The sequence below is a fragment of the Echeneis naucrates genome, chromosome 18, assembly GCF_900963305.1.
Source record: "Echeneis naucrates chromosome 18, fEcheNa1.1, whole genome shotgun sequence".
NCBI lineage: Eukaryota > Metazoa > Chordata > Actinopteri > Carangiformes > Echeneidae > Echeneis > Echeneis naucrates.
The window spans coordinates 13,105,580-13,121,043 of record NC_042528.1 but is presented as its reverse complement, the minus strand read 5'-3'; the positions used below and the strand labels follow the sequence as shown (position 1 = coordinate 13,121,043).

Genomic DNA, 15,464 nt, shown 5'->3' with positions numbered 1-15,464 from the left:
GAATTACCTGAATGGAGACGGAAGCGCAGATTGCCCCGGCAACAAATCCCGGAAGTTGCAGTATCTATGGTAACACATCTGAGGTGACGCGGAGCTGGAGAAGAGTTGGTTGTATTGAACCGGTGCTGCAGCTGGCTTGTTTTAAACGCAGAGAAGGAAACTATGGCTCGAAAAGCGCTGAAAGTGGTGGCTGAGATAAAGCTAAGAGCGGTAAGATTTGCCATGATGTTTTCTAAGAATTCCTGAACTCACCCGCTGCGAGAAGGACGCGTTCTGCTACAGATTTTTATTTAGCTGTTCACGCAGCAAACACACGCCTTTGTTCAGGCCGGACGTACCATGGCGTGGGAAGCATCTAGGGTCGCTCTATACTTTGGCATATATTATACAATGGGCGTGTTAAATGTGCCAATTCTTTGCCTCGCTGTCTAGCAGGTGAGTCATTAAACGAAAGGAATTCATTAAAGGGCCCTCTCTTTCTCACTCTCTCTACCCAACCAGTCGAGGCGGGTTTCTGCCTCTTAAAGGAAGTTTTTCCTTGCCACTGTTGCCAAGTGCTTGCTCATCGGGGGATCTGTTGGGTCTCTTTAAATAAATTTATAAAGAGTTTGGTCTAGACCTGCTCTATATGTAAAGTGCCTTGATGTAACATTGTTATGATTTTGCGCTATACAAATAAATCTGATTTGATTTGATGTGGTTAGATTACTCAGCTTTGTAGTTAAAATCAGAGGGAGTAAGCTTTAAGTATCTGAATGTCACTTGGAACAGCCATACAATTAACATCCAGTACGCTGTTTACAGTGAGAAACATTAATGATAATTTTCCATTTGAAGGGAGACACGTTCATATGGAATGAATACTTGAACCACTTCAATTACAGGGAAATTTCTCAGGATTTTGATTTGATTTTTCAATTGATCTAACTTATGTGCCTCTTGATGTGACACAAATTATAATTATCAAACAATCTTATGTGAAAATACCAGAGCCAGTTTTGCATGTTTTGAACTCAACTGTTTGTAGACAACTTGAAGTCACTGATTAAAATAAGCTGAGTTAAAGATCAGCTTCATAGCAGTTTTAGGTATTACCTGCAAGTTGTTCTTCATATTATATAACTCTCAAGATGTGAAAGAAAGGTATTATTTTCTCAAGAGCAGTTCACAACTGGCTGGTTTATATTTGGGTAATATACTGCCATTTGAATAAATTATAAATTTTTTGTAATCATAAATTATTGTTATTATTATTATTATTATTATTTTCCCGACCGGTGCATGAATATTTAAGTTGCATACTTAGGATTCAGAAAATAGAACTAAGGATTGTAGGCCCTTGGACATTTTAACATTATCAAAATGACAAATGAAAAGTCTAGTGAGGCAAGGACAGAAAGCGAATGTGTATCAGCCTATTATTGTAAATATTTATTACATTACAAAATAATTTCAGCCAGCAGTTTGAGAAAACTGTGTAATCAAATCTAATAAAGGTCAGCAGTTGGTCATGCTGCAAATCACTCCACCACTCCCATGACTGTTTTCTGCTAAGAAGCTTAAAATGCAATGCATAATTTTTCATAAGTCCAAAAATGGTGCTGTTACTAATGGGCAGCATGGTTGTAAGTTTACAAAATCTTAATTTACTGATTTTTATTGAATTTAATTATCCATTATCTACTAAAGGAAGTAACAAAAAAATGCTTATCATTTCAGACACAGCTCTGGTGCTCCTAATTATGTGGCTACTGAGCAACAAAATGGTTACATCCTATTGAAAATAGCTCCTGTCAGCACTTTAATTAAAGCTGAATCACGGGGACAGAGAGCACTTCCATTTATATTAAGATTTAAAAAACCACTCAGATGTCATCTTCTGTCCCAACTCCTCCTAAATACAAATCAGAATACTTTATTTATCCTCAAAGGAAAATTGTTTTGTTACAGGTGCTCCTTGCAAGCATAAAATTAAATGAACAGAATATTATGTCCCGCTTCAAGGCAGAGTTTTCGGTTGGAAAAACTTGGGTTTGAATGACAAGATTATCAATTAAGGTCAGGGGTCTTCACTGTGAATATCAAAAACATACATGTCACAAAGACAATATTAACTGATTCATTCAACTAACTAACTGATGATGGCTCCATAAGCTCATTGAAAACTCAACTTCTAATGTTTTCACCTGACTTTTTAAGCAAAATAAAAAGTGATATCCCCCTTTTTTAACCTTAAACTTATGTTCCTCCATCTTTCTCAGGTTTCCTGTCCTGGGGTTCACCTGTCAGCTAAAGATGATATCTACCTCAGCATATACTTCATGGACCAGTACTGCCAGTCTCAGTGTCTGTCTGCTGTCTTCCCTCTGCTGTTTCATGAGAAGATGACCTTTGAAAAGGCAAGTCATTGAATTCATCCATCTGGTTCAGAAACATATCTGAAAACATAATACATGAGATGTGGTGCTGTTTTAAAGGTATCAATAACCCCGCCCTGCGCCATCTGTGGACCAGCCACATCACTCTCCTTTCGTCCTTCTCTTAAGGCACTGTCTGGAGTACTTGGCCCCATAACAGCACTGGGCAAGAGAGTTGGGTGGGAGAGTTGGGTAAATCTTCAGGTGGGCACCACACTTACTGGTGTTTAATCGATTCAAGCCCACATAATCTCTCCAGTCTCCAAGATCTGCCCCTCCTGGCCACCACCCAACTCTAAACTGGACCTTCAGCTACTCCATCCTCTCTTCCCAGGTACTGTTAGCTCTATGAGCACCACCTGTTCAGTACTTAAAGGCCAGAGAACAATATCTGGTCTAAGGCTTGTCTGGGCTATTTTCTCTGGGAATTTTAGCCACTTTTTCAGGTCTGCTCAGATCTCCCAGTTGTTCACTGAGGCCAGGATCCCATTGCTTCTCTGTCCTGATTTGATGAACTGGACAATGTGGTGTCCATCTGATCATTGTTGTTTCTGTTTTTTCTGTGCCTCTGCCACACCATTTGCCAATTCCATAAGTATTTTATTGTGATGCCATTGGAATTTCCCGTCTGCCAAGCTTGACTGGCTCAATGAGAGGACATGCTTGAGGTTTTCCAACTCTCCACAGAGCTTGTGCTTGGGGCTCTCTGCTTCCCCCCATGTATGGAGGTTTGATGGAGTAGGCAGGACATCATGGACAGAACACAACAGGAACTCAACCCGATGTCCTTCCATGCTCCAGATGTCAGAGACTTCATCCAGGTGTCTGTTTGGGTCAGCATCTCTCTCACACTCTTATGCTTTGGAGTACCACTTCCCTAAGCGAAGAACCAGCCTCTCCTGAACTGTTGGGATGATGGTATCTTTGATCTTAAAATGAAACTGGTCCTGCACCTGCCCCTTCCTCAAAACAAAGTTTAAAACTCCAAAACAAAGTTAAACTCCATCTTTGCCCTGTTGGTGTCCAAGCAGGTCCTCCAAGATCCATCTCCCCTCAGGTACTGAGTTTGCTGTGATGGTGAGACCTTCCATGAATGCTCTAATCTGTATCTGCTGGATGCCACATAATAGCACTGCACCCTGGCACAGCTTCTCTGATGACTTAACAAGAAGGTTAAATGCAGCAATAAACAGGATCACCAAGATTATACAGCCTGTGGCAATGCCCATCTAGGGCCTCTGCCAGTTGGTGGTGAAGTTTCCACAGGTGCACCCAATGTTGAAGTTGTGGAAATAACACTGCAGTCATTTGTGAAGTCCAACACAGGACTGCCAGGTATTACGAAATCAAGTCCACTGAGACCTGTCTGCAATTAGTGATTTCATCTAGATACATAAACTCTATATGACTGTATCAACTCCTGGAAATATGCTGATTATGTTTGTGAAAGAAGGAAATGTATTTGTCTCCAGATTTTCAGGGATGCAGTTGATCCTGGAGACATTGCTGTAATGCTCGAGCGTAAGTTATCTTTCATTCAAAATTTATTTTTTCTTTCAGCTTTTTCCCATATTTTGGGTTGCCACAGCAAGTCCAGTCCATGACTTGCATGACTGATATGGCCACAGTTTTTATACTGGATGCCCTTCCTGTCACAACCCTCCCCATTTAACTGGCCTTGGGACTGGCATGAGTCTACCACTGGTTTGCAATCTGGCTTGAACCTGGGGTCTCTGCATGCAAGGTGTGCTCTACCACTCAGTTATGTCCCCGGGCCTTATTTAGTGCCACGGGCTTTAGCTCACTCTGTGCAAAGCACGAGACACTACTTAATCTTCTCCATACTTATTATTCCGTCAGATTTTCGGCAATTAATGCGGGTCGTACGGCTGGACGAACCCCAACAATATATATATCAAAACGTGTGGCTCGATTGGGAATAGTGTGCTAAATTCTGGCGAGTAGATTTTCCGATTTTTCCCAAAGTTATTCCCAAAAAAACCAGCCGAAATTTTCCATACAGAATGAATGGGAGCCGACGAAAAATCGCCACAAAAATTAACCTATTTTCTCAGTCGCGTAGCTCTGTCATACCTGCACCTAGAAATGTCATTGAAACTTTAAAACGGAGGAAATCTTGTGCTCTTCCCACAACATCGAGAAAACATTATGTTTTCTCCTAAACAGTATACTTTGCAAACTACAAGCCCTCAAAGGAGCAGTCCGAATCACTTTTTCCTCAAAGTTAGAGTGGAGCCGCTCGTTAACTAGAGTGAGAGCAGAGTGAAGAAGTAACCGACATTTTCATTTTTAACTCGAGCTCACGGCCAAACCGTACAAAGGAGACCAATCATTTTTTGGTAAAACGTAGACACAGGTCTTGGGATTCATAAAATGTCACTTTCAGAGCTCAGCTCCTCGCTAAATTTTTTTTTATTTAATTTGCCCCAATTGACCGTAATGCAAATCAAGGTTTTCCTCAAAACAATCTCGGTCTGTCTTCACACTGTCCCTACACGCTCATTTTAAGGAATTTTTCATTCAAATAAAGACTGTCGGAATCTGCCGACTCTTCTGTCTCTCACGGTGTTTTCGCTTTTCGGACCGGAGCTACGGTTTGCTCGCAATTCGCAGTAGAGCGGGAGGTGGTCAAAAGCCACTTTTTGGAGACTTTTGGGGAGAGTCTGAGCTCTGACCTGAGCGAATTCTCAAATCACCGTGGCAACCGCAGGTCCCTCAGCTCAGGTCTGTGTGCAGCTGTTGGTGTGGATCAAACCCACCTCACTTTGGAGCCTCACTGCTTCGTCATACTTTGTCACAGAAACGCCATTCAAAGTTTAAACGGGTCACAAGACTTTGAACTCTGTTTGTGACAACAGGCTTTATGATAGCTCCTACGCATACTACACAATCATAGATCAATTGTCATGCTGGTCTCATCTCACTCTGTCTGTTGGCTATGGCCATCACTTTGAATGATTTCTTCTCCAAAGACACATACAGAGATATAGAGACGCACACACAGACAGATATACAGACACACTCACACATATACACAGACACAGACAGAGACAGATATAGACACGCACTCACAGATATACACAGACAAAATCAGGGGCAAATATACAGACGCACTCATTGAATCAAGCTCAATCAGTTCTCCGAACCAAATTTTCATCAGGAAGGCTTTCGAAAGCAGGACGGTACGTGGGTTGCTCGTCCGGGCAATGGGTCCCGCGGCACTTGAAAATTTCCCTGGAATTTTCTAGTTCAGTATAACGCTTGTCTGTGCAGGGCTGTGGGCAGGTTGTATGGGTGGGCTGGAGTCAATCCTGGTTGATATTTGGCCAGGGTGTTGTACACTTTGGACAGGTCACCAGTGAGAGACAAGAGAAAAACAATTCACTTTCACATTCACATCCATAGGAAATTTAAAGTCACAACCATCTTCCATTTCTTATTTAAACATAGCCACAGTAGCTGATTTTTATGCCTTTTATTTGATAGTGTAGTACAGAGAGACAGGAAATGGTGAATCAGACAGAGGCAGAGTGACAGAACAGAATCTCACCAGCCGGGATTCAAACTGGGTTAATATAAAATATAGGGTTGTACTTTGTAAAATACAAATAACAACAGTAGTAAGGATAAATATGCAAAACTGTAGGAATGTGTTGTGAAGATGATACTCTAGATTTCTGTCTTTTCAGATGAGATGGTCAAAGTGGAGCTGGTGCAGTTGGGCCCTCCAAGTGAGTCAGTTTTTCCGTTCTTTGTTCACTATAGAGTTGGAGAAGCTTCACATTGTCCACTAATAGATCCAACCGGAATATCAGAATGTATTTCTGTGTGTGTGCTATTAGGAGAGGAAACTCTGGCCTGCTTTGAGGAAGATGCTCGACAGTTCTTGTTCCCTGAGCCTAAACTGGTCCCGTCCTTCTCTGGAGTGGACCAGGAGATCCTGATGACCCGAGCACCTCACTTTCCAGTGGGTCCATCCCTTTAAAACAACACCATATAGTGCCTATTTATCTAATGTGTCTATAGTGTTCAATTTGTAGTCTATATTCACCATGTGACTTAAACTTACTATGTGTAGCTTTTTCACATGAAGCCAGCACCAGCACACATTCATTAAAGGTTTATACTTTGCTTATACTTTATATAGTTTTACTTTTGTTCATTTTGTTCATTTTAAGACCTTTCCTGAAACGAATATATACTGTCATAGTCACTGTAACAGTGATTGACTTGATATGACTTTGGTGGACATTTGTCTGTGGAATCTCCCAAAATACAGGATAAAATATACTAGTCAAAAATATACAATACTCATAACACAGCATAGCATTAACAACATATAACATGCGTAATATGCAATAGTGCAAATGAGCAGAAGGTCACTGCCTTAGTCACACAGACATTGCACTGAAATCACAATGTGAGTAGGTAGGTTTATGTATGTAATCATCTTTATGTCACAGTGGGATCTGCACTTTGAAAATATCATATTTTGGTTGTAATTACATCTTCTGGACCAAAAAGTGATGACCAAGCGTCTGTGTTGAACTTTGCAGTTTCATGTGTTCCTTTCAGGGTATTGCTCCACGGCTGGAATTCTCCACTAAAACTACTATCATTGAGTGTTCACCTGATGCAGAAATCAACATATACCCAAACAAGCCCTTGGTAAAAATTATACCATAATATCTGGCTCAAAATGTTGGTAATGAATCATAAACTGCATAATTTCTCAGGTTATAGCATGTTGAGCAGCATACAGAAATACAAGAATCAAAATGATGATTCAAATAAAAGAAAGATCTCTTCAAGCTAAACGTTATGCTGTTTTGTATCCAGAGGGCAGTGATGAGGAGGAAGACAAAGTGCTCCAGCAAACCCAGGATCTCTTCCCCTCAGAGGAATCAACCTCAAACCCTTCTGAGGAGACAAGGTGGTAGGATGGACAGAGAGAGATGCAGCAATGCCAGATCCCAGTCCCTGTCCCCACTGAGAGCTGGAAACACCCAACATCTGGCCCGGCTCAGCCTGGACTCAGCTCACACTCACCTAGCCCTCATAGACACAGCCAGCAGCTCCCAGCCTGTAAGAACTGACATTTTTATTTAAAAAAAAAAATCATTTACAGGCAGCAGAGGGCAGACAAGAGCTCCTATATAACTGCTGCTCGACTGTGTTGTGAGATGTTTTACTACTGAGTCAACTCTAACTATGCCACAATGAGTCTGAACAACTTTAATGTTATCTGAGGTGGATAACTTTAAAATCAGCAGAAGATGATACAGACTTCTACCACAAATCCTACATTCAGTGATCCATGATAAATATGATCATGAATCATGCAAGTTTAACAAACCCCAGATTGGTCTAAGGACTCAGCTCCCAATCAGTTTTCCATATGACCACATATCTGTATATGAGCCTATTTATCTCTTAAAGCACTTGTTACTTGAATTAATGGGTCACAGAGGCATTAATTCACCTGTCTGTGTTCAAACGTGACAGCCAAATGCCAGTCTGCTTTCTGTGAATCCATCTCAACCAACAGGTTCATCTATCTAACATAAACCACAAGTAGGCATCAGGTTGTAGCTTAGATATCCGTGCATGCAGGATTGAGGAGAGGACACACTATCCGACCTGACCCTAAACTGAGTAGGTGTATGACTTGTACTCAAAATAGACTGCCTGTAAATGTGGACATAGACTCTGTTCAGTAAAGTAAAGCCAATGCTGAAGAGGCTTAAACCTTTATTCTATCTCTTCAAGAAACGTCTCCAGGATGCACTGTGATGTATCATCAGTGTTGTGACCTGGGATCAGGAGGTGTTTCAGGTCTTACCACACATACCCTCGCCCAGGCAACCCAGCCAGGGTTAATCAGGGCCCGCCTTGAGTCCCAGCAGCTACCCACAGATCAGCCTTCTTTAACCAAAGCCACTTAGTGGCTTTTTCTGTAGCCTCACTAACAAATTCAGTATTGCTCTTCTTTGCTCCTGTGATACCCATCCGAGTGAAGACCTTGCAGAAAAATTGTCCAGCAAATCCTCTACAGCCAACTTCTATGGGCTCATGGAATGTTTACCATCCTCTGCCCCTGTGCTCCTCCAGCAGTTCCTGGTACTTGGCGCAGTTCCTCTCATTGGCTTAGTCAATGGGTTCTTCCACATTGCCACAGAGCCGACCAATGCCGTTAGGCGTGACTGTGACATCTCCACTGGCTTCTCCGCTCTCCACTTCCTTCCTGTCCTTACCGCAATGCCGGCTGCAGACACTTTAGCGTCCTTGGAGTCCCTGTACTGGAGGACTTCCCACATGCGAGCCACCATTAACTCCTCCTTGAGTCCACTGAACGGAAGCTGCTAGGTGTTGTTTGTCCCATACAATGCTGCGCTGTTGAAGCTGCTTGGAAAGCCCATCCACTTCTGGAGAAAGCTATTTACCTTCCTTTTGAGGGACTCAACTATTGTTATTTAAACTGCTTAGACCAGCAAGGGCCACAAGACTCTGCACAAGAAAATAGACCTTGAGGCAGGGGACACATTAGGGCGTGTGTGTGTGTGTGTGTGTGTGTGTGTGTGTGTGTGATGTGTCGTGTGATTGAAAAGTGTGTCCAGAATGGACGGCACAGCAGTAAAAACAGCCTGAAACATATTTCAGTTTTAGTATCTCACTCTTGGCAGCATGGTGGTATAGTGGTTAGCATTGTTGCCCCTAAATAAGAAGGTTGTGAGTTCATTTCCCAGGCTAGGCGCCTTTCGATGTGGAGTTTGCATTTTCTCCCCATGCCTGCGTGGGTTCCCTCTGGGTACTCCAGTTTCCTCCCACTGTCCAAAGATTTCATGTTTGGGTTAATTCTCTAAATTGACCTGGGAATGGATAAGCGGTAGAAAATGAATGAATGAAAAACAACAACTGCACCACGAGTTAGAATGATGACAGATAATGAGGCATCATAAAGGATAAAGGTATGTAATCACCATTAAAGCTTCTCAGGAGCACGTCAGCCTCAATCTCTTTCCCCATACTGAGTAATAAGGGACTGGACAGATGACCATCTCTCAGTCCCCTCTCAATGAGTCTCAACAAAAGCTACTCTCAGTAAAAGTCACTTGACCTTATAAAACATCTGTGGAGAGACTTGAAAATGGCAGTTCACAGATGTTTCTCATACAACTTGAGGATATCCAAGAAGAGTTGACTTACCCAAGCTCACGTTTTCACTGGCAATTGAGTCAAATCTAACTCTCATCAACGAGATCATGTCTGATGTCTATAGTCTGCAAAAACTGAAGCCACCAACATCTCATGGCAGCCTTACCTACTGTAACATTCATCTGTCTTTAGACGCCGTCTTCATGGCCAGGAGTTGGTAGGCAGTACTTGGCTGCAGCATCTTCACTTTCACTTGGGCCTGCATCCACAGGTACAAAATCATTACAAAAAGCTGCAAGGTTTTTACTGTCTGAAAAAACCTTCCCATGACTGCTTATGAACAGTGTCATCATTATTATACTGCTGTTTTGACAATCCTGTTTCTGTGAAGAGCTGTAAACTCTTTATTTTTAGTAGCTCACTGTCCCTCTTTTTTGTTTTAGTGACATTCACACCAACTGGCAGAAGTAAATCTTTATCCAATAGTTGGTTACATATTATTTACATTCACTAACTCCATTCATTATTATTAATTCTCTTCAATAAAAATCACACAACAAAGGTAAGCAATCACAATAAAAAAATGTACTTCTGCAGTAATCCATTTTTCAGTTCAATGCAATAGCCTGTGCCTGTAGAACATGAGTGACAGGGCCAAAGACTACCAGTAGACTCAATCACAAAGAGAAGACACAAACACAAAATGGTCTAAGTTCCAAGAATCTTTACTGAAGAGCAGGCATGGTCATACACAAGAATGCAGTCCAAAAAACAGGCAAACAAATCAGAAGAGGGCAAGGCAGAGTTCTAAAACCCAGTGAGACAAAAAAGGTCATACACTTAGCATTTCACAAAGAACAAACGCAAGAGCACAAAGCACATGTAGGTAACAATGACAATCTGGCAAAGGAATGTGCGTAACCCATGGGTGTAAATACAGGTGGACACGAGTGTGGAGATTATTGGCGGGAAACAGAACAAAGGAACTTGACGCGAAGCGATGAACCACAACAGGAATTAACACAAATTACAAAATAAACCTAGCTATAAATAGACCTAACGCTATAGAGTTTATTAGATGTGGCCCTACTTTAAAAACATGTTTTAATGGAATAGGTGTCACTTTTTTTCCTCCAAGATGTCAGAGGAGAAATACCTGATCCAGTGCCTTATCCAAGTGTGTCTTAACACGCACAGGACATTTGACCTGTTTCAGCAGACACCCACACAGGTGAGAACAGTAGTCATAGGAGGTGAAGTGGTTTTGTCAAAGGGACTTAATTAGCAAATATTGAGGGAGGGGAAGGTGGTGTTTGTTTACTACCTCCTTGTACCTCTTCTCAGGCCAGGCCAGCAATTCAGAAGTAACTCTGTCAACTCCTGGAGGTTTTTTTTGACAAACAATTTTTTATACATTTGCTGAGTTTCACTGAGCAGCATCTTTGGCTGTAGCACAGTTGCTAAATCAGCTGGCTCTCATTTTCTACTGCTTGTCTGTAAGGGTCACCAGGGGTACTGGAGCCAATTCCAGCCAACATTCTGGGTGAGGTCAGGGTACACCCTGAACAGGTTGCCAGTCTATTGCAAGGCCAACACATAGAGCCATACAGAGATTAAAAAGAAAACAACATTCATACCTACGCACAATTTAGAGTAACTAATCAATCTATACATGCCTGTCTTTGAACTGCGGGAGGAAACCGGAGTACCTGGAGGAAACCCACACAAGCACAGGGAGAACAAGCAAACTCTGCACAGAAAGGCCCCAGGCCAGGAACTAAACCCACAACCTTCTTGTTGGGGGGAAACAGTGTGTAAGACCCAGCACTAGACTTACTCCTAAAAAAAATAAAAAATAAAATGAAAATAACAAAGTGCCTGACAATGCCACCTCCTGCTAGGGCCAGGGGAACCCTTAACCCTTAGATAGTTAGCCACTGATTAGGAGGAGTGGTTTCGGACACAGCTTGAGGTTGTGTCCAAAACCACTCCCTAATCCCTAATCAGTGCACTATATGGGGAGCTTGTCATTTTGTCGTGGTGTCCTAATGTTTTGCGACAAAATGTAGTGCACTCAAAGTATCCCACAATGCATTGTGAAAAACAGTGAATAGCCAATAGTAATCAACCCAAGCAAGATATTCCATGATGCATTGCGCTCGCGGCAAAAATGGGGATCACAGCAGAACATTATAGTTTATTTTATAGCACATTTAAAAAAAACAAGGCAATTAAACGTACTAGTTACATGAATGTACAGAATATTAACATTGTGCAAAACACAGTATAATCAGACATTCAAGTAACGTTAGGTTACAATTAAAAACTGCTACCTAAGAGCCAAGAGAATAGAAAATAAAAATAGAATAAAAGAAGACCAAATACGAGAGTAAAAATTACAGCGCAGTGCAAGATTATCAAAAGCCTTTCACAAAATGCAGTGGTAAACAGAAAAGTTTTATTTTTTCTGTCTTCATCCTTGAGTTGGTTACGTTTTAATTGCGCGACAGCCATGATGCAATTAACGGCGCCAAAAGTAGTGTCAAAAGCGATTGTTCATTTTGTGAATGAGTTCACTATATTGTCCACTACATAGGCGTTTCTAGCCCTTGTTGGACCCCTAAATTGAACTCTAGCACCCATAAAATTTAAGAGATTTCTTGCTTTTATTTTTTTCACTGTATGTCCACGTTTAATAAGATGACGAAATGCAGAACCTCCCCATGCTTCCAAAATGGTTTGATCCACCCCATCCCTCCAACCTTTCCCTATTGCCGTCTCTGAGCGCTTTATCTACAGAGAGCGTTAACAAAACCCTTCGAGAGTGTGAAGTACCTGGCCTTAACCACGATATGTGACATATTTCTTTAACTCTACCACTTAATACCAACACATTATTATCATCACCAGTCCTTATTTCTGCTGCACTGAGTCGAAGATCACTGACTATGTTAGCTGACGTTTTTTCTTGCTAGGAAACGCTACAGGTGGTCAGTCAACATTGTACCTTAGGGTTACATTATTATTATGGAGATAATTTCAGAGATAAAGGCTGCTTTTCTATGTTATATGTTTCTTTTTTGATTCCAATCCATTCCTCTTTTGCTGTAGCTCAGCATTTAAATAACTTTTGTCACAGTGTTCCCTCAAAATGCGTTATGCTTTTCTTTCACAAATGTCGGAGTGATGGTCCAAAATTGTGTTAAAATGTACAAAACTGAAATTTATCTTGCCTGGCCGGCCAGCACTCTGAGTGCTAAGCATCCCTGAAGCTCTGATCCTAGAATTGCCCCACTACATTCATCTCCCCATATAGGGAGTAGGGAGTGAGGAAGTGGTTTTGGACACAGGCTGAGAGTCATTGACAGTCTTTTAAATATCCAATGAATACATTTTGACAGAGATTAAATTATTCAGAAATGTGTCTGATCAATAGTCCCTGAATGAGCCTCAGTAACTCAAACTGAGAGTAGTATTAATGATTGAGATGACTGGATTGCAGAGGCATTAGTGAGGTATTTATCGCAGAGGCAAAAGTTGACTGATTTCTACTTCCTTACAGTTTGGAAGGAGACCTGTGGAGGACTCAAGTTCTTCAGAAAACCATAATCCTGTTGAGGGCCATTGTGGACAAGATCCTTCAGCACTGTGGTGGTCTCCTAAAGAGCAAGTCAGACTCATCAGGTCAGGCTCTCAACAAGGTTCTGACATTCAGTGTACAATTAGTTTGGTCAACATCACAGTAGTACAGCCCAAATGTCATGATATATGATATCATCATGGGGCTGGGATTTGGTTTTATGGTTTTTGAAAAAACTCATGATATAATTATAATGTTATATTTAGGCAAGGTACACCGTTTAGTTTAGCAGCTTCCACTCATGTACAATATTGGTATCATATTATTTTTGATATAAATGAATGGCATATATACTATTACTAAATATAAAACATGATTTTTGTTACAATTTTTTGTTTTTTATTCATTAATTTTTTATTTAAATCCAGCCATCCCTTAGCCATCAAGTCAGGAACTATTTTATTATCTAGCTAACCAATTTAATTGAGATGAACATGATAATTGGGGTTGGTACAATAGAAAGTTTAATTACAAAGGAAGAGAATATAATCAACAGTATACAAAAATATTAATGACTAAGTTATCCAAGTTAGATTTTACCATTTGTCAGTGAAGAGCTGTTGGAAATTTGGATTTTAGCCAATCGTCATAGAGCTAGAATCCTGGTCCTTATCCAAGGTTAAACAAGGTAAATACAACATGGACTTAGAACATCTTAGTGCTGGATGAATGTAGATGAGATTTAGATTTGCCTTCTCATGTAATGTTTTTGTTTTGACCCCAGTTCTCACAGAGAATGGGAGGAAGTCAATGAGCGTGTTCGAGGACTCCTTACAACGCCGAAAGCCATTCACCGACTTGTCTGTGTGAGTAAAGAGCACCAGTCTCAGAACTGGATATTAACAGCACTGATATGTGTTTAAGTCACATGGCTAAGGCTTTCTGCAAAACGCTCTGCGATGTCACTCATCACAGATTAGGTTATCTGCAGTTGTGGACAGCTTGCTGATGGGAGTGTGAGCTACTCTTCTAGATACAAGCCACTCCCCCACTCAACTCTGACTGATGATATAACACTGGAAGATGAGGGATTCTATTCTACTCACACCATTGTTGTTGTGTTTCAGGAGGCCACAGTTTCAGAGGTAGACAGGGTTTTGGCAAGAAGGTCCTTCTCTACAGGTCCACCATGATGAACCGGTTAGGCTCTAGAAAGGTGAGGTGGAGCTGCTCTCTGTTATACATGAGTTTCACTTTTCATTTTATTCTCCACTGGGCCATCTTGGAGTCCTAAAGATTAATGTCTACCATGTAACTGAAATGCCCCCTTTTTTCATGTCAGACTGCTCCCTGTCTCTCCATCTCCATCGATACCCTGACCAGTCTGTGGCCATGCAGCCCTATAAGCAGAAACAGCACAAACTTTTTCAGCAGTTTGAGCTCCTTCAGTTGGAGCTGAGCACACGGTCCAACCTTCACTCGCCCCAACCATCAATGAGCCTTGATACTGTCCCCCAGTAACCTGTCATTTGCTTTCTCTTTCCTTTCATGGCAAAATAAACCGCAGTGAAATGAGACTCATTGTCATATTTCAGTTGAACGCAGGAATGCTGGAAGCAGTACAACTCTATATCATTAATCTATCAAGACGACATTGCAGAGTCCTTAGCTAAATCACCTGAAGGCTATTAAAAGCAAATTGTGTCTACGGCGATACAGCTGTGTGAACTGATGCTGTATATCAGAGAAATAGCTGCTCATGATTTCTCTGAGGCATTAAGCATTGGCTTTGTCAGGAACATTGTGATAGATTGCAGAATGGCTGCAGAAACAGATTTCTATTTTGGTGTCCTGTGCAGGCATTGCTGGCAGTGAGCAGTTTTTTTTTTTTTTGATCGTTTGCTTGGTCAATTTTTAACTAAAGTATATATATACTTTATATAATGCTATAAATAAGAGGAATGAGCATGGGCTTTACTCTCTGCAAAGACAGTGGAAGTGGTAGGTGATAGAACGCCTCAGCTGAAGGTCAGTAGGCTGAATCTGAATTCATGAAGATATGGGAGCGATGATTCCCCACCTGCAGGATGAGGACAGAGAGAGGAGAGGAGCTGGGAGAGACAGAGACTTCGGGAAACATGGTTAGTAAATGCAGTATAAATGCTTAGAACTGGGAGAGAGAAAGAGGGAGGGAGGGAGAGAGGTGTGCAGTGTTCCCCCCTAGGCCTATAGCAGCATAGCTAAAGACTAAATGAACTTTTTACCTTGAACCTTTTACCATGAACCTTTTA

General features: G+C 41.4%; 1 protein-coding gene across 1 annotated transcript; it reads left to right on the top strand.

Moving 5' to 3' along the window:
- The first annotated feature begins 162 nt into the window (after positions 1-162).
- spata6l (spermatogenesis associated 6-like) lies at positions 163-14,366 on the top strand. The gene is made up of 10 exons (XM_029526962.1): positions 163-210; positions 2,262-2,399; positions 3,890-3,938; positions 6,128-6,169; positions 6,281-6,405; positions 7,014-7,106; positions 7,278-7,523; positions 8,550-8,734; positions 13,958-14,039; positions 14,301-14,366. The coding sequence occupies exons 1-10, from the start codon at positions 163-165 to the stop codon at positions 14,364-14,366; spliced, it is 1,074 nt and encodes a 357-aa protein (XP_029382822.1).
- Positions 14,367-15,464: the final 1,098 nt, after the last annotated feature.